The sequence below is a fragment of the Silurus meridionalis genome, chromosome 29 (genome assembly GCF_014805685.1).
Source record: "Silurus meridionalis isolate SWU-2019-XX chromosome 29, ASM1480568v1, whole genome shotgun sequence".
NCBI classification, from domain to species: Eukaryota; Metazoa; Chordata; class Actinopteri; order Siluriformes; family Siluridae; genus Silurus; species Silurus meridionalis.
Window position 1 is genome coordinate 6407784 of NC_060912.1, and position 20386 is coordinate 6428169.

The 20386-nt window shown below is 41.0% G+C and overlaps 1 protein-coding gene across 1 annotated transcript in view; it reads left to right on the plus strand.

Moving 5' to 3' along the window:
* Nucleotides 1-19380, plus strand: part of ash1l (ash1 (absent, small, or homeotic)-like (Drosophila)) — a 39336-nt gene extending 19956 nt beyond the window's left edge. Inside the window, 18 exon segments of the mRNA XM_046843728.1 lie at nucleotides 12-120; nucleotides 1359-1565; nucleotides 2624-2770; nucleotides 4926-5034; nucleotides 7134-7295; nucleotides 7380-7450; nucleotides 7543-7712; nucleotides 8071-8223; nucleotides 9275-9329; nucleotides 9553-9685; nucleotides 10127-10375; nucleotides 10666-10752; nucleotides 10853-10943; nucleotides 11058-11196; nucleotides 12213-12385; nucleotides 12484-12650; nucleotides 17859-18312; nucleotides 18410-19380. Coding sequence (XP_046699684.1) covers nucleotides 12-120; nucleotides 1359-1565; nucleotides 2624-2770; nucleotides 4926-5034; nucleotides 7134-7295; nucleotides 7380-7450; nucleotides 7543-7712; nucleotides 8071-8223; nucleotides 9275-9329; nucleotides 9553-9685; nucleotides 10127-10375; nucleotides 10666-10752; nucleotides 10853-10943; nucleotides 11058-11196; nucleotides 12213-12385; nucleotides 12484-12650; nucleotides 17859-18312; nucleotides 18410-18501 — 2768 coding nt within the window. The 3' untranslated portion in view covers nucleotides 18502-19380.
* The last annotated feature ends 1006 nt before the right edge of the window (nucleotides 19381-20386 follow it).

The window sequence follows — 20386 nt, forward strand, 5'->3', positions numbered from 1 at the left end:
CTTTGCTGTAGATGTGTATGTGGATGTAAAGCCGCTCTCAGGCTACGAAGCCACTACCTGTAACTGCAGGTTCTCTCATGATAACAGTTCTAAGGGCTGTTTGGACGACTGCCTTAACAGGTAACAGCATTTTGAACCATTTACAATTACCATTTACAACCAAGTACCAAATCAGGGCTTTAAATATTCAAATACAATGTCAGGTGTCCAATGTATACGTATTTTAGTGGCACCTTAAAAAAGTCTTAGCACTACAGGAATAAAGTTTCGATTGCGCCGGTGTTTAACCCCCCCTTAGGGTCGAATTCTTTGATCATCATACTAAAAGTCTCTTGACTATGTAAAACATATAACCATTGATAATATTCAGACTGCACATTCACTAATGAAAACTCCATGCTGATGCGGAGTTAAAGTAGGGGGTTAAGTCGCGACCTAAACTTCAATTGCAATTCTGTGATTTTTCTCAAAATATTACCACTTTGTTGTTTTTTTTTTATTTTGACTTCATTCTCATAGACTTTAATCTCATAATCTTAGAATTTTGTATAATTCTTTTTAAGGTGGCACTAAAACGTCGTCGAATTATAGTACCTTGATGTTTAAATTAAATAATGAATATAATCTGAAAGGGCTCTCCCTTTTTAAAATACTAAAAGTATTTGAGCAAATAAAATTCTGGTGTCATTTTTTTTCATATTTTTGTTTCAGAACCCATAAACCTACAAGATTTCTTCCCTAGTGATGCTCTGCCAGGCCTTAATTGTATTTTTTTGCTTGTTTTTGTAGGGTACACTGTGTTCAGTTATACATTCAGCAAGTGTAATGCATAGTTATGTCAGGTGACTGACATAGCAGATTATTACATTTTATTGTTTTTAAAGGTCTTGGGTTGTTTCGAAGTGTGCTACGAGTCCATGGCCATCCTGCCACTTTTTCTCAGCAGTGACGAATATGAATATATACAAGGAAGCTTTCAGCTGTACACATGCATGTCATGTGATCATGAGCAGTTCCTTTTCTTTTCCCATACTGTCCAGTTCATTCTGATACACGTTGCCACATCTGTATATAAAATGTTATTGCAGACTGTTAGACTTTGAACTTCCTCCATTTTTCTTTAAAATGCCCAGCTCTTTGTGGCTGGACATCACACCCTTTGATGCAAATGGTATACAAACATTGTTGTTTGTAGCTCTAAAACAAAAGTTGTTCCTGAAATATTTTAAAATCTTAAATATAGGATGAAAAAAGTACATTATAAATATATGATCACATTATGTGATCATCATGTCATGATTCTCCCATCTCACCGTCTATTTCTCGTTCTCTCCCCCACGTTGTCTCTATTTTTTCAGAATGATTTTTGCGGAGTGCTCCCCCAGCACGTGTCCTTGCGGAGAGCAATGCGATAATCAACGAATCCAGAGGCACGAGTGGGTTCAGTGTCTGGAGCGTTTCAGGACAGAAGAAAAGGGCTGGGGCATCCGCATTAAAGAGCCACTGCGTGCTGGCCAGTTCATCATCGAGTACCTTGGAGAGGTGGTCAGCGAGCAGGAGTTCAGGTTAGACACACACACACACACACACACACACACACACAAACACACTGGCTTTACTGCTCAAGGGTATTGTAAATAAATGATCATAGAATGGGTGAGAACGTAAGGCCATGTTCAATGCAAAACTGTCATTTCTCAAGGTACAATGTAACGTTGAAATGAAATTCTGATGAATATAATGAATATACTGATTATAACTTTGGTACATTTATAAAATGATGTAAACATTACAAACTAATAAACCGATGTACAAAGCAAACCGTTTTAACTAACTAACGTTTCCATTTTTACATATTACCTGTTCATACTAATTATTAGCCTGTAGCCAAATAATAAATACAAAATGAAATTATGTCGTTTTACTCTTGTTGGTTCCTCTCACTCTTGTGGCTTCTTGGTAGCCTTCTAACACAGTTGATAAATGTCATTTCCAATTCATTGTCTGAAAAAGCAGCTTTGAAGAACCAGATAAGAATATACATTTTAACATCGTATATTTGTCCTTATACGTTTATACTTAATGAGCAAGACAGTGGTTATGGTGTTGAAGGAGATGGTAAGAGCTAGAAACCTTGATCCATTGGGAACCCATCCTCCTCTGGGTGACCCCAAATGTTCATTCATCATAGTTTCATCATTGTTAAGGTTATCAACTGTTCACTGATGGACACTTCCAAATTCAAATTGTTCATGGCAACTGTAGACCCAAAGCACTGTAGTGTTCATATCGATTACAGTCCAAATCCTTTTTCATAGCTCTTAAGTTTAACCCTGTTTAGTAGCCTAATGTATCCTTAGGCTGCTTGTGTGGCGCCATCTTTCGTCACAGTGAGTGGTTTCGAGTCAAGGAGAACTTCCATAATTAAGATGTCGGGACGAATCAGGAAGGTCCGGAAAGAAAAGGGGACAGGATCACAACTAACGATATATCTTAGATTTATTTAGAATTGAGTTGCACTTTAAGATATTTATTTTTATTTTCTTTCTAGACGTTTGCCCCTTTCATTTGTACACATTCCAACACAGCAAATAGTTTTAATCTTTATGAACTGTGTTTGTAGGAGTCGAATGATGGAGCAGTACTTCTCTCACAGCGGTCAGTACTGTTTAAATCTGGACAGCGGTATGGTGATCGACAGCTACCGCATGGGCAACGAGGCGCGCTTCATCAACCACAGCTGCGAGCCCAACTGTGAGATGCAGAAATGGTAAGAAACTACTAATGATTTTCCATTTAAACATGTACATACGGGGAAGTCCGATCCGATAGCGGCGAACGGTTCGGGCATGACATCACGCACGTTCAGAGCAGCATCGAGGACCGATGCGATCCATAAAACTTGAATGTGTACTTGAAAACCCGGTCGTCTCGGGTTACATAGCGCAGTCTCGCAGTACTAAATGATATACCAACACACACACACACCATTGAACAAGTGCTTCCAGACTAGCGGCTGGTGGGTCATCCGTCTTGTCACTGGAGAACGTTTGTTTAGCAAGAGAGGGTGGAGGACACAGCTGTGCTGCCCACCAGACACCGATACCCACAAATGCGCATTCCTTCACTCGCACATGCTTTCTCACGTACCTAAAAGCAAAATGCGAACATGACTTCACACCATTGTCTCTTGCAGGGGCTTCGATGTAGTAGAGCTTGGGCTTGGATTAGTTTAAAAATTTTTAAAAAAATGTATGTCCTATGGGATGCGGTTGCAGGACAGAACGAGTGTCACGTAAACTCTTTTGAATGTGCGTGCTTCCGTGGAAACAGTCATTTGTATTGTGTATATAGTTTTACATTTTACGGCATTTAGCAGACGCCCTTCTCCAGAGCGACGTACAAAGGTGCTTTGAAGTCTCTAGCGATGAATAAAGCTACACTTACAAACTTAAGATAAATCAGCCTATAATCCTCGTTTAAGAGGATTTTTTTTTTTAGGGTTAAAAGACAAAGCAAACTTGGAAAAGTGCTCATTTTAACAAAGTATTGAGCGTATATATGAACTGATCTAAAGCTGACCTTAATTTTACAGTTAAAAAAAGCTTTACGCTTTTCATTGAACGCAGACTTGTTGATTTGGTGTCAGTCGGTAAACACGGAAGGAAGGTGTTGGAGAAGACACGCCCTAAGCAGGCAGTTCAACCGACCGACCCTAAGTGACCAATCAGGTTGCGAGTTGAGAGAAGCATAAAGGATAGTATGCCTTTTAGAAATCGAATCAAAAGTACTTCTTTGCCATCTTATCGTAAAATTGATTTACAACGCTTAAATGTATTCTATTTGTTTGTTTTTGTTTTTATGGTTTCTGAGTCACATCCTGGTCACTGTGGATAGATGAGTTTATACTTGACATTTGTAGATGTGATCAGACTGCCTCACCCCCACACTCAAGCATGAAGGTGGAAGATTAACGGTTCTGGGTTGTTTTGGAGCAGGGACGGTTGGAGACTTGTTTCGGGTGAAAGGAAAACCGAGCCGACATGGCTACCATTTCGTTTCTACATTTGTTTGGTCAAAGTAAATCTCCATACCGTTGCATTATCTACCGTAATTTCCAGACTATTAAGTGCACCCATATATAAGCCGCACCCACTGAATTTTACAAAGATTTTTATTTTGAACATAAATAAGCCGCACCTGTCTATAAGCCGTCTACATTGAAACTAATGAACTTTACACAGGCTTTAACGAAAGACAGTGTATGTAACGCAGTGCAACGGGTGAAATATGTTGTGGCTCCTTTAAGAGCAGAGCGGTATTTTGGGAATAGCCTGTCGCCGCATTTTTTCCGGTATTACTGCATGTGTGCAAGACCGAGGAATATGTCCTTATTATTTTCTGATGCTCATTTCTAAATTTCTTTGACTAACCTGTAACGCTGTTGCCAAGAAAAATAAAAAAAAGCAAGATTTTTGGAAACCTGTCTGTGCTTATATGATTTCTGTTGCAACTGGAGTTTCAGTGAGCTCTCCCATGACCCAGACTCAACGCGTTACAAACGGTAGTTTGTTGCATATAAACAAAAGGAATATTCACTTGTCTTAAAAAAAAAAAAAAAAACTTAAAAGACTGAGTGTTTCCAAATATTGCAGCCACTGTATATTATAATTCTATTATAATTATGCCTTTTATATGGAGCAAAAATAGGACTAATAAAATAATCATCTGTCAGAATGCATTTATTTACTGTGGATATTGTAGTGATTTTTATTTATTTATTATTTAAAAAATTTTTTTTTACCCTTTTTAAAGTTCATTATTATTTTTTGTTTTTAAGTTTTTCGGTATTTTTGTCTTGCTTGCAGTCAGATGTTACAAACAGAATATTAAACAATGTACCTTTTTTCCCCGATTATGTCCAGGTCTGTCAATGGAGTGTACAGGATCGGCCTGTTTGCCCTGAAAGACATGGACAGTGGGAGCGAGCTCACATACGACTACAATTTTCACTCCTTTAACACTGAAGAGCAGGTGTGTATACAAGCAGCCACTTATTTCTTAAATGCCATAAAGATACTCTCCATGAACAAAAGTTTGTGGACACCAAATCATATGATTCATATGCACCTTTTAGATATCCACTTCCACATTTCCCATTTACTGTTATAAAAACCTCCACTATTTTGGGAAGATGTTCCACTAGATTTTTTCGAATGTTGCTTAAAGCGATTTAGCTATAATTGTGTTAGAAAAATCCGGTACTGATGAGGTGGAGGCCTGGGGTGCAGTCAGGGTTCCAATTCATCCAATAGGATTGAGGTCAGAGCTCCATAGCAGGCCACTCAAGATCTTCCACTCCGACTTCAAAAATAGCATTAAATATAACCTATAGAGTCACATTTATTGAGACGCAACCTCATTTCCGGTTTAGACGAACTGTATATGAATAAAAATATGAAACTCAATTTCAAATGACTTTTAAAAATGCGCTGTAGGGCGTTTTCTTTGTTTTAGTTTGAATGATCCCAATCTTTGGAAACTTTCTGGCGTTTTCTTTGGTCCGAATCTTCTCCTCGCCGCTCGCTGTTTTCTCCCCGTTCCTTCATTTTTCGCTCCACATCGTCTTTCGCGTTACGTGTCCAGCGCGCTCCAACACAGCATCTTAACACAGATATGTGAAATAAGACTATAGAAGGTGATGGCATGCAAATAAGATGTCTACAAACTATATATTGGTGAAATTCATACAGTCACCGGCATGCACTAATCCCCTGCTAAGGTCAGATTGAATGGGATTGCGCTAGAATTTGACCCATCGTGGATTTTACCGATAGCGATAGCTAGATCGGATGAGATTTTCCGCTAACCAATTAATCAGCCGAGTTTTTAAAATGGATACTGGATATAAAAAAAACAAATAAACATTACTTTCTATGGAAAATAGTACTAAACTTTATTACACAAAAAAAAAACCAGGACTGAATCTTAAAAATGTGCTAATGAAATAAATATAAATATATAATATGGGCCAACCAACCGGTGGCATCCTTATAATTGTTAATACGGTACTTCCCTCTCTTTATATCAAGCGTTTATAAATTTCTTTGTGCTCTTTGACAGCATTGTTCGAGTACGCTAACAAATATTTGCTATTCCTGGCTTGACCGAAGTATTAATAACTTATACATACGGTATTGAAAGGTAAAATATGGTTTGATGTCTTTCTAACTATTTATATTGTTAATTTGTACTTTGCTAGAAATAAATCCTCAGTGAAGCAAAGAGCATCTTCGTTGCGTTTTGATCAGACGTACCACAAGTGATTAATTCAACCTGAACCACCTTGGTCAGTTCATAGCAAATAAATATAGAGGAAAATACAAGACATGCTTTCAAACTGGGAAAAAAAAAAAAACACAAATAAAAACAGTTACATCCAAAATGAATAAACAAAAGGACACTTCAAATAACCAGCACGTTGCGTCGATGATTTACCTGTAGAGGCCGCTCTCTTACTGTATAATGCAACCCGGAAAAACTATCAGTATTGATTTTTGCCTATAGTTAATCAGCAAAAAACAATGAATCAGACGACCTCTAGATTGCGCAATTCGAGGGGAGGCAAAACTCTCTGCTTCTGCACTTTATTGCGTCTTAACAGAAATTACATCCGAACTGTGCGATCAGATTTATAGAGATATGGCATTTATAATACAGATCAGAGAGAACAAGCTTTGTTTAAAAAAGTATACAAGTTCACATTTTATTGGAAGTGTCTGATAAATTATCGACGGGAAGATTTTTTACTAGAATAGTCTGGCTGCTTGTTAAACACTTGAACACTCACATCGCAAGCAAGAAATGTATTACGTAGGAAAATTATCTTTTTATGTGGCGCCTGTTTGTTCACAACAACGTTTCATAAAATATGCAGTTTGCTTTGTAGAATAACTGAACACTTTAATATTAATGAAATATCAGAGTCACAGGAATAATATTTAGAACGGAGGTAATTTTATGAGATTCCACACTTCATGCCGAAATCTCTTTATAATCCCAAACTTGTTCTTTTTGTTCCTTTATCGCCTTTTAATTCAATAATAATTATCATTATTCGTATTCCTGCTCAGCAAGCGTGTAAGTGTGGCTCAGAAGGTTGCCGTGGCATCATTGGCGGAAAGAGTCAGCGAATCAACGGGCTGCCTGGCAAAGCGGGAGGCTCAGGAGGCGGGGCGAGGAGGCTCGGGAGGCTGAAAGAGAAGCGCAAATCGAAGCACCATCTCAAAAAACGGGTAGGAGGGCGAGAGGCGACGGAAATTCCTGAATCAACGCAATTTAAAATTTTTGCTTAGAAAATAACAAACACTTTTCTCCAGGAGGAGGAGTCCAGCGACAGCAGCAAGTTTTTCCAGCACCTCCTGATGAAGCCGATGTCGAACAGAGAGAGGTCGAATCCAACGTCTTTTCAATCTTGACCAATTGTAACTCTGCGTTTAAATACATTTCCCGGCATACTAAAAGAGCTCTTGCTGATTGCAGGAACTTTGTCCTGAAGCACCGAGTGTTCCTGGTGCGCAACTGGGAGAAGATGAGGGACAAGCGGGAGTTGTCCAAGAGAGAGGGAGAGAGGGAGCGGGATAAGGAGAGCAGCCTGTCACAGTATGCCCGGTGGGGAGGGGTCATTCGTGATGATGGCAACATCAAATCAGGTGTGTGTGAATGTGTGTGTGCGCTACAGCCATTTTTTTTACAGAGGTGATCATGTTCAAGTCAAGTCGAGTTTATTTCTATACCGCTTTTCACGAGGGACATTGCCTCAATTTAAGTAAATGATGTGTATTTATCCGTGATGATGAAGCCTGGGGCGAGTGTGGCAACGAAAAACTCCCTTAAATATTACGAGGGAGGAACCTTGAGAGGAACCAGACCCAAAAGGGAAACCCATCCTCATTTGGGTGATATCAAGAGTGTGATTATACATCTTTAAAACAAGATACCAGAAAGTGTCCTTTGTGGTGATGTTCTATGGCTTTAAGTTTATGTGTGTGTGTGTTTTGTGTTGTGCAGACGTGTTCCTAACGCAGTTCTCAGCACTGCAGACCTCCCGTTCGGTACGCACACGTAGACTGGCTGCGGCTGAGGAAAACACAGAAGTCACTCGCACAGCTCGTCTCGCACACATCTTCAAAGAGATTTGTGACATGATCACCAGCTACAAGGGTCAGTTCCGCATGAGCGCACGCACACACACACACACACACACACACACACACACACAGTAAGAGTTAAAAGACAAATTCCTGCTTTTTTACATCACACTCTCTCAACACCTCCAGCTAATGTGTTATCTTAGTGTTAATAAGGAGTCTGCCTTTGGATCAGGGACACATGCTGTCTCCGCATATAAATATGTGTACACACACACACACACACACACACATGTGCGCACACATAAAATTGTACTTAAAAAAGTATATATGCTAATAAATGTGCACAAAGATTTGATAAACCCCGTCTCCACACACATCCAGGACGGTTGTGTTTACATATGGCTGCAGTATATTATCTAAAATCAGCAAAAAATGTTAGCTTATGTTAGCTAGCTGTGCCACGTTTTTACCGAGGGGTTGCCTTTTTAACGCTTGTGCTAGTTATGTTTGTTCAGCTTAGATGTGAGTTTATGGCATCTGGCTGAGCAGCACCTTGATCCCCCTTTTTGCTGCCAAAACAGTCCTGACCTGTCGAGCTGTAACAGCATTAACTTCTGCAGCAGTTTGAGCTACAGGACCTCGTCTGTCCGATCAGACCACATGGATCAGCCTTCGCTCCCCACGTGCTTCTTCGGAGCACTTTTGATAGATTCTGACCGCTGCAGACTGGGAAATACTCCACAGGAGCTGCAGTTTTGGAGATGCCCTGACCTAGCTGTCTAGACATCACAATTTTGCTTTGCTCAAATCCTTACTTTTGCCTATTTTTCCTGCTTCTAACACACCAACTTTGGGGACAAAATGTTCACTAGCTGCCTAATAAATCCCACCCACTAACAGGTGCCATGATGAAGAGATAATCACTTGCCAATGTTATGCCTGATTGTGTGTGTGTGTGTGTGTGTGTGTGTGTGTGTGTGTGTGTGTGTGTGTGTGTATATATATATATATATATATATATATATATATATATATATATATATATAAACGGAACAGTTGCAGGACATTATTTTATTAAATGATCGTATTAAATGTATTATACTGTGTCTCACTCTCCATAGATTCCTCGGGCCAGACTCTTGCAGCTCCTTTGCTTAACTTACCTTCTAAAAAGAGGTAAGAACACGTATTTGTAAGTTAACGTATTTTCCAGCGATTTTGTAATTATTCATGTAAAAAAAAATATATAAAATGTGTGTGGTATAAGAACTCACCACCTGATAGATGCACTGCTCCTCCAGTAAAAAAATTAATAAAAAATTTTCCAGTTCTAATTTGGATTAATTAGTGCTTGTGGTTGTATTGGTGGCTCATTGCTTATATATGTGTGTGTACACAGGAACATGCAGTACTATGAGAAGGTGTCAGATCCTCTGGACCTCAGTACTATCGAAAAGCAGATCCTCACCGGACATTACAAAACAGTGGAGGCCTTTGACACAGACATGCTCAAGGTCTTCCGCAACGCTGAGGTCAGTCCAACAGCACCTTCTCATACAGCCTGGATATATAACACTTCTCGCAAAAAAAAAATCATCTTGCATGTCCGAGGTGTAATATCATATACGGTAAAAAAAAGATTGGAATTGCCAGTTAAGTTGGCTTTTAATAGAAAAAAAGCAGAGTGTCGTGGAGTTTAATGGCCCAAGTCCAACACTGAATCTGTGCCCAGATCCAATGTTTCTAACTTTCTCTTATCCTTTTTTTTCTTCTTTTTCAAGGATGCTTTTATTTTTTACTACCACATTAATACTAGGGCACTGTTTAAATCAGCGTTTACAGCATTGTGTTTTTGCATCTCCTCTAAAGAGACGCACACAGGACAAAAAATGCCTGAGCCGTCCCATTTCAGTTGGATTGTTTTTGTAACAAATGGCACCATTGTGAAAACTTCTGCTCTGCCTTGTATATAGAAATACTACGGCCGTAAGTCTGAGGTGGGCCGGGACGTGTGCCGGCTGCGCAAGGCGTACTACGGCGCGCGGCACGAGGCGGCGGTGCAGATCGACGAGATCGTCGGCGAGACGGCTAGCGAGGCGGACAGCTCCGATTCCATGGACCGCGAGCACGCAAACCACGCCAACAAAGACGACGACATCATCCGCTGCATCTGTGGCATGTACAAGGACGAGGGCCTGATGATCCAGTGCGAGAAATGCATGGTACATACCGAAAGCTATTGTTCATCCAGGGCAAAGCGATGGGAATAAGTACCTGGGACTTAATGAGGGCGGCTGCCTTTTTTTTTTTTTTCTCCAATATTGTATAGAACAGCAGGGGCAGTGTGATGTTCATTGATGATTATTTAGCTTCTATCAGTGGATTTTGTAGAGTCAGACATAGTCACAAAGTTAATTTCTTCACTATTCTAGACTTAAGGTTGCTTAGAGACCTAAATCCTGCTTCTTCACCTTCTTTCTCCCACGTTTTTTTTTTTTTTTTTTTTCCTTAGGTCTGGCAGCACTGTGACTGCATGCGTTTGGAAGCCGAGGTGGAACATTATCTTTGCGAGCAGTGTGACCCTCGTCCAGTGGACAGAGTACGTCCCCTTTGTAACGTCCTCGTTCTTTTAAACAGGCAAAAACGTTCACGGTCTTTGACTCCCTGCTTTTTTGCTTTGTTCTGCATTTTTTTAACAGGAAGTTCCGATGGTGCCTCAGCCCAGTTACGCGCAGTCAGGTTCCATCTATTATATCTGCCTTCTCCGGGACGAGCTGCTGCTTCACCAGGGTAGGTGTGCTTGTGTGTGCCAAGAGATGGGAATTCTGTCATATATAACCAGTTAAGGTATAACTTATATATTGTGGGTTTTTTTACACGTTATTTGTGTATGTGTGTTTTTAGGTGACTGTGTGTACCTGATGAGGGACAGCAGGCGCACACAAGAAGGCCAGCCACTGCGCCAATCGTATCGCCTCTTGTCTCACGTCAACCGAGACAAATTGGACATCTTCCGCATTGAGAAACTTTGGAAAAATGAAACGTAAGCAATTTTTTTTAGGCATGTCCTGACTAATTTACATTTACAGCCACAAATTGGATGAATAATATTATTGGGTCCCCAAACTTTTTTTGGGGTCTGTAACAGAAGGTTACATGGGCCGGAGTGACTACAAGTATTATTGTGGAGATGTTATTATGGTTTTAAATGGATTTATTATGTCTTCTAATGCTAGATGAGTTTATTTTTGTTTAAATGAGTCTATTATTACTATTATTTAATAATCATTTCTATTGAAATCAGAACATTTACTTATGCATATGTATATGGTTGGTGGGTGAATCTACCAAATAACTAGGCAATAGCTAGATTGGATCGTACTTTTTGATAACCGATAATACTGAATAAATAAAAAAACACATAAAACTCCACGTAAAATAGTCCTGAACTTTATTAAAAAAGAAAAAACAGTACTCAATCATGAAAATGTGCTAATTGAATATGTTAAATAATAAATATCATTATATAATCAATAATTTAGAAAATTTTAAATATAGCGCTCTCCGTGCAGCACTAGTTTCTCATGTAAAAACAAACAGCGTCAGTGATTCGCCTCTAGAGGCCGCTATCTTTCATAATAACAAAGGACATGAAAGCCTAAAAGACTATTGGTATGAAGCCAACTTTTATTATTAAATACAGATATTATATAAGTAAAACATATTTCAAATTAAATTTCCCTTGTTCAGAGGGCCGTTCCAAATGTGGGGGCCATAGTTTGGGGACCCCCTGGTGTAGTGGATTCACTTTTTTATTTCCACTTTATTACTTTTGTGTAGGTAGGGTGCTGCCATGCAGGGATCGTGGGTAATCGTGCCACACAGGCAGTTTTCCTATGTGACTTTAGCAAACAATTCAGTACATTTCTGACACGTTATATGCAACAGTGCCTCCTAGAGGACATGCTCACATTACGTAAAAATACTTGACCCTGTGCAAGTGTCCATGCATGGCGTCCTGACACGTACCGATACCGTAACCTCCTCTTTTTCCGGCAGGGGCGAGCGGTTTGCTTTCGGGCATCATTATTTCCGACCTCACGAGACCCACCACTCGCCTTCGCGCCGCTTTTACCACAACGAGCTGTTCCGGGTGCCTCTGTACGAGATCATCCCTCTAGAAGCAGTGGTGGGGACGTGCTGCGTCCTGGATCTTTACACTTACTGCAAGGGTGAGGCATGCTTCCCTGCGCTGAAACACACCTCAGGACATCACACGCTGACCTTCACACACTCAAACACTCTCTTTCCTCCTCCTCCTCACTGGCAGGTCGGCCGAAAGGCGTGAAGGAGCAGGACGTGTACATCTGCGACTACCGGTTGGACAAATCGGCTCATCTTTTTTACAAAATCCACCGCAACCGCTACCCGGTGTGCACCAAGTCCTACGCCTTTAACCATTTCCCCAAGCGGCTCACACCCAAAAGGGACTTTTCAGTAAGTTTGTGTGTCAGTCTTGTCCTGTGTAGTGTTTACAATATATTTGTGTTTATTTGCAGCATACTCATTTGAATACAGTGGATATAAAAAGTCTGCACACCCTTATGAAATTGCACTCTTCCTTGAGATTATGAAAATATGAAATTATGAAATAATTTCAATTTCTCATAATAGTGAATAAACTTAAAGAACAGTGGGTTTAAGTTAATGAGATTCACACTACACACACACAGATTTCTTTTGCCTTTTCCGGTGTTTGTCTTGTGCTTTGACACATAGACGTTGTCTCTTTTGCTATGATTTAACAAACCGCTCTTCTTTTAGAGTCGCGCTTTCCAACATCTAGAGGTCGACCATAGTGGATTTAACCGATAAAAAACCAATCCATTTAAAATAGTACAGAACTTTATTACAAACATTTAACAATAAAATCAGTACTGAATCATAAAAAAATGCTACATGGAATAAATATGAAAATATATATTAATAAACAGAATTATATAATGAATAAATTGTAAATGATGAATATAATACAGCGCTCTCCGTGCAGAGCGCAGTCTCACGTGTAAAAACAAGTGGCATGTGGTGGTAGCAATCCGCCACTAGAGGCCTCTCACGTAATAACAGCATACTGGAAGTCAGCAAATCTATCAGTATTTATTTATTTTTTATTCATTTATTTATTTATTTATTTTGCGCACAGCTGATGGTTCCGGTAATCAACTATTGATGCAGACTAATCGGGGAAACCAGTCAATCGATTTACCTTTACTAACAATGTTACTGTATTTGTAGCTACGGTGCGAGTTTGGTGTTTATTATCCGCATTTAATCTTATGCTGTCCGAATGTTGGTGGATTGTAGATGATTATCATTGCAACACTCGGATTTTACTCTGAATTGTCTTTTTAGTTGTACAATTATGTGTAGGTTTCCATTCTCTCCATTCGTGCTAGAAACACTAAACCCTTGGCGATAGAGCATTTCTATCCCAGCTGACAGCCTGTATAGCAGTACAGATTTACTGTCCTCTGAAAATACCTCAATGTACAGCCATTATTATCTAAATAGCAGGCAACAAAAGTGAGTACACCTCAAGTCAACATGTCAAATTTTCAATATTTTGTGTGAGCATCGTTGTTATACAGCACTGCCTTAATCCTCTGAGCCATGCATTTCACCAGAGCTGCACAGGTTGTTGCTGGGATCCTCTTTCACTCCTCCATAACGACATCACAGAGCTGCTGGATGTTAGACACATGGCGCTTCTTCACCTTCCGCTTGAAGGTGCTCTACAGGTGCTCAATTAGGTTCAGGTCTGGAGACACTGACTAGCCACTCCATCATCTTGGTGGTGTGTTTTGGGTCATTATTATGTTGGAAAACTGCCGTTCAGCCCAGTTTCTAAAGAATGGGCATCATGTTCTGCTTCTATATATCAGTACATGTTGGAATCCATGCTTCCCTCAATGAACCGCAGCTCCCCAGTGCCAGCAGCACTCATGCAGCCCCAGACCATGATGCTACCACCACCATGCTTGACTGTAGGCAAGACACAGTTTTTTTTGGTTCTCCTCACCAGGGTGTCGCCACACATGCTGGACACCATCTGAGCCAAACAAGTTTATCTTAGTCTCATCAGACCACAGCACATGGTTTCAGTAATTCATGTACTTGTACAGGTCGTCTTCAGCAAACTGACAAGCAAAAAAAAAAAAATCAACATGATCATGATAAATAGGACATGTGGCTATGCATGGTAACACAACGTACAGACGTACAGTCAACCCCAGATAATTCACTGCTGGGAACTCGTGGCTTGGAAAATTCACGGGTTCTCATTTGGAACATAACTAACAGCAAGTTGCAGATTATATTAAAATGTCATATTCAGAAAAGGTAGGAATAACATTGTAAACTGTTTTCACTAACAAATTTCATAAAAATAATTTTAAATACATTGATGTATTAAAGTGACAATGTCTGGATGAATTTACTAAGGTACTAAAGGGGCTGCATTTAAAATTCCCGGAGGACCACTATAATCACTTAGGGTGTACTCACTTTTGTTGGCAGTTATTTAGACAATAATGGCTGTATGTTGAGTAATTTTCAGGAGACGGTAAATCTGTACCGCTGTACAAGCTGCACATTAACTACTCTAAAATAAACCCATGTTTCATTTCTATAGTATTGTCTCTCTACATGATTTACTACTAACTGGTTGCTAAAATGTGAGATGTGCACTTAATTTAATGAGAATCTGGTATCTGTTTTTCGGGAAAATATTTAGCAATCTGCTTAGCCTTTTTATGAATTCTGCTATTATCCCAGCTGTTATGGTATGTTTACTTAGGAGCATGAAATTTAGGCAAATATTTAGTTCCAGTTTGTAAACTGGGGGGAAAAAAAAGTTTAAAACGAGTAAAAACCTTACTGTACTCTACACTGTTACAGTGTTACAGGCTATTAGACATTGACTACGAGTAATTTACCCTTTTTACATTATCAACCCTGATCCGGATTGTTTAATTTTCTGGGGTTTTTTTTTTAATACTTGTACATTTTATAGGATTTTTTTCCTGTTTCAACTACAGTGAGTTTGAGCTTTTTGGGCATGAGAATGCATTTGATTATTCAGTGGCAGCACTTAGGCTTCATAACAAATTAGACAGTTTGTCAAGTTCAGTGGTGGGCGACTTGTGATTCACACCGAGATTACACAGGGAAGATGAGGGAAAATGTCACATAGGATTATGAGCCTACTTGAGAACATCACACAGATCTTGGTTCAAACACCTAAAGCAAATGACGTGGTGAAATCAACAAAATCAACATGACTCTTAGCTTGTTCTTCTTTCGGCTGCTCCCGTTAGGGGGCGCAAACAGTGGATCATCCGTCTCCATACCCCTCTGTCATCTACATCTGCCTCTTTTAAACCAACTATCTGCATGTCATCCCTCACCACATCCATAAACCTCCTCCTTGGTCTTCCTCTTTTCCTCCTTCCTGGTGGCTCCATCCTCAGCATTCTCCTCCCGATATACCCCATGGTCCTCCTCTGCAAATGTCCAAACCATCTCAATCTCACCTCCCTCACCTTGTCTCCGAAACGTCCTACATGCACTGTCCCTCTAATAAACTCATTTCTAATCCTGTCCATCTTCATCACTCCCAATGAAAACCTCAACATCTTCAGCTCTGCTACCTTCAACTCCACCTCCTGTCTTTTACTCAATGCCACTGTCTCTAAAACATACATCACAGGTCTCACCACAGTACTCTAAACTTTCCCTTTCACTTTTCTCACAGATACTCTTCTATCACAAATTACTCCTACTATCACTCTTCTCCACCCAGTCCACCCTGCCTGCTCTCTTTTCTTCACTTCTCTAACACACTCTTTATTACTTTTCACTGTTGACCCCAGGTACCTGAACTCCTCCTCCACTGTCCTCTCTCTCATTCACACACATGTACTCTGTCTTACTCCTACTGACTTTCATTCCCCTTCTCTCCAGCGTGTACCTCCACCTCTCCAGGCTCTTCTCAACCTGCTCCTATTCTCACCACAATAACAATGTCATTCGCAAACATCATACTAAACGGAGACTCCTGTCTGACCTCGTCCGTCAACCTGTCCATCACCACTGCAAACAAGAAAGGGCTCAGAGCCGATCCTTGATACAGTCCCACTTACACCTTGCTGTCACACTGCCCTCATGCATTTCCTGTACCACCCTCACATACTTCTCTGACACACCTGACTTCCTCATACAATACCACAACTCCTCTGCACCCCGTCGTACGCTTTCTCTAAATCCACAAACACACAACGCAATACCTTCTGACCTTCTCTATACTTCATCAACATTCTCAAAGCAAAGAATGTGTCTGTGGTGCTCTTCCTCAGCATGAAACCATACTGTTGCTCACAGATGGTCACCTCTTCTCTCAACCTGGCTTCCACTACTCTTTCCCATAACTTCATGGTGTGACTGATCAACTTAATTCCCCCAGTAGTTTCTGCAGGTCTGCACATTTCCCTTATGCTTAAAGATTGGTACCAGCACACTCCTCCTCCATTCCTCAGGCATCCTCTCACCTTCCAGAATCTTGCTAAAAACTCCACTGCCATCTCTCCTAAGCATGGAGATGCTTAGGATGCATCTCCCTCCATCTTCTCAACACACTCTCCTCACCAGTCAACACATTTCCATCTCCATACTTTATTGCTCTAACTTGCAGAACATCCTTCCCAGCTCAGTCCCTCTGTCTGGCCAATCAATACAAATCCTTTTCTCTTTCCTTAATGTCCAATCTCTCATACAGCTCCTCATATGCCTTTTCCTCGGCTTTACCAGGTGCCGCATCTCCTTGTACTCCTGCCTACTTTTCTCATTACTCTGTCGATCCCAATTCTGTTTTGCAAACCACTTTCTCCTTATGCTCTCCTGCACTTCCTCATTCCACCACCGGGTCTTTGTCTTCCTTTCTATTTCCAGATGTCTCACCAAGTACCTTTCTAGCTGTCTCTCATCACTTCTGCAGTAGTTGCCCAATCATCCAGCACCTCCTCACCACCACCGAGCCCATCTGACCTCTTCTCTGAATCTCACACTACGGTCTTCCTTCTTCAGCTTCCACCGTCTTATTCTTCTTTCAGTTCTCGCTTTCCTCCACTTCTTCTTCACCTCCAAAAGCATCCTACAGATCCTCATCCGATGCTGTCTAGCTACACTGTCTCCTGCCAACACCTTACAGTCTCCAATCTCCTACATAGAACAAAATCCACCTGTGTGCACCTTCCTCCACTCTTATATATCACCCTATGATCATCCTTCTTCTTAAAATAAGTGTTCACCACTGCCATGTCCAATCTTTTAGCAAAATCTACCACCATCTGCCCTTCCACATTCCTCTCCTTAAAGCCATACCTATTCATCACCTCCTCATCACCTCTGTTCCCTTCACCAACAACATGACTCTTAACTACTTCTCAGTAATTTAGAACAAGACAAAAAAATGCATATTTTTCTATCACATTACTTTTCGTTGTCTGTTAGTAATTAGAAAGTAGTAGGTAGAATTATTTTCTATACATTTTATGTTGTGTATAAATTAGTATTTTTTTTTTACTTGTTTTTCTCTCTTTCTCCCCATCATCTTGCTCTGTTTTTCTCGATTTCTCCCCCCCCTCTCAGCCTCACCACGTCCCCGACAACTACAAGAGAAACGGCGGGCGTTCAGCCTGGAAGAGCGAACGCTCCAAAGGGGTCGGACCTTGCGACGAAGACCCCTCCCCCGGCGGATCATTAGACCAGCCGTCCTTCTCACGAGATGCAGAAGGAAGAGGAGCAGGAAGCCACCCGGTCTGCAACCACGAGGAGTCCATCACCACCGCGCTCTCGGTACTAGCACCGTCGCAGGAGCAGAGAAGGCCCGGCGAGGATGAAGACGAGGAGGAGGACGAAGAGTTAGGCGAGGAAGAGGAGAGGAGGGAAGCGGAGGAAAGCTCGATGGAGAAAGCAGTAGCCGAGGCGTCCCCGATCCCCTCTTCGCCGCTGCATCTGTCCGTTTTGGGACGGAGGGAAGCGCAGAGGGATCGCCTCAACAAGATCCTGCTCGACCTCCTGCACCGGAACCCGAGCAAAAACGGTGAGGAACGAACGCACGAGAGAAGCACGAGCAGGCAAACCTGCTCATACAGTGCAGAAGAGTGTTCAGTAGACTAACGCTGCCTTTTTGTCTGCAGTTATAGACGTCACTTATCTCCTCGAGGAGGGCTCCGGGCGCCGCCTGCGCAGACGCACGCTCGGGCTGAGCGACTTCGTGAGCAGGAAGTGACGCCCTCACTGCAAGTGACACAATTAAAACGAATAAATAAAAAAGACAGAATATGCAGGAACAGCAAAACAAGGATGAAGGTATGAGAAAACAAAGACTCTCCTTTCAAAAAAATCCTCCAACATCCATTTTTGCTCTATTTTTCCTAAAAACTGGTGTATATGCACAGGACAATGAGAGCGAGTTTTTTTTCCGTCAGCAACGAGAGAATTATTGCTCATAAGCGTTAAGTATGTTGCTATCGACATATGAACATAGGAATATGTACTATTTAAGGCTATCACGTGTCGCGTCACGTGTCGCGTCACGGCCGCTCGTTTTTTCCGTTTCTAAGACAACAGAGTTCAATGTATTTTCAAGGTGGTACTACAGACAGAACGAATGAGGAACCCGGACCCGGGGTGGGGTGGAGGGGTGGGGAAGGCGGACGGGGTCGGAGATGCAGTTTTGACATGGGAGAAAACCCGAACCCCGGCTCCTCTTAGTGGATAGAAACCCGTATTTACTGAGACGCGAGAAGAGGAGCAGCACAGGAGGCGCAGTGTAGCGCACATACGCACCGCCTCGCCCACTGAAAGAGGGCAAGCGCAAAAAGGAGGGAAGAAGAAGAGCTAACTGCACTTTTTTTCTAACACGGACGTCATTTGCTCCCGGTGGTGTACACTAACGCGCGTCACAGTATCGCTGTGCGGCAAAGACGGTTTAAAAAAGGAACGAAACAAACAAAAAAACATCATTGAGTACATATGTTTTGTTTTTTTTATTCATTGGTTTGTTTGTTTGTTGCTCCGTCATACTGTATTTGCGTTCGGATCAGGATGGACGGGGAGGGTTTTTCTTGTGTAAGCTTTGAGTTGGGGGTGTGGGGTTTGGAGACGGGGGGGGGAATTTTTTTTTTTTTTTTTTAAAGAAGAAAAGCTCGGCGATTTCGGTCTGTGAAGTAGCTTTCCCTGATTTTACCAGCTCAATGAGATGTTTAACCAGTGGGAGTGCACTGACTTTAACTGTAACGCCTTAGAATGATTTCGGTGTGATGTGTGTGTGTGTGTGTGTGTGTGTGTGTGTGTGTGTGTGTGTGTGTGTGTGTGTGTGTGTGTGTGTGTGTGTTTGAGCGCTACCCTGAATGTATGCATCTCCGTCAAATAAGTTTTAAGCAAAAAAGGCATTTTAAAAATGAAAACGTCTGATTCGCTATTGGCGATTGAACACATCCGGGGTGTGTCCTGAGAGAAAGGTGGAGTTTAGGACTTTTTTTTTGTATGTTTGCTTGTGTTTCAGGTCGCATAGGACATTGTTTTTTTTTTTTTTTTTTTTTTTGGACCCTTAATATGAATTGTTTCGATTTAGCTGACAAACGCCCGAGAATAGAGCAGGGGGATAACTGACACGGGAGGAAGATGTATATGATGTGCCAAGCTATGTATATATGCAGACGGGAATATGTGAGAGAAATGTCTCCAAAAAGCAATATCTTGATTAATGGATTTTTTTGTTTGTTTGTTTTTTTGGTTTGGTTTTTTGTGTATTGTATTGTACAGGACTCGACCCTATATGTATTATTATTATTATTATTATTATTAATTATTATTATTATTACGCCGTTTGTATTGGCATCATTGTTCATTTAAGCTTGGGGCGTCACAAGGACATGGCTGAACGTTTAAAAAAAAAAAATTCAAAAAAAAAAAAGAAGAAGAAGACAGCAACAGAGGAAAGAAACTAAGCGACTTGTCCCAATTTTTTGTCGACATAGGAGGAAATGGACTCGGTGACCCCAGACCTGACAACTGTCATTGTAATTATTAATTTTTAATGCTATTATAATTATTATTATTATTACTTTTGAAGGGAGGGAAAAAAGTACTCCTCGTTACTTTGCTGCAAA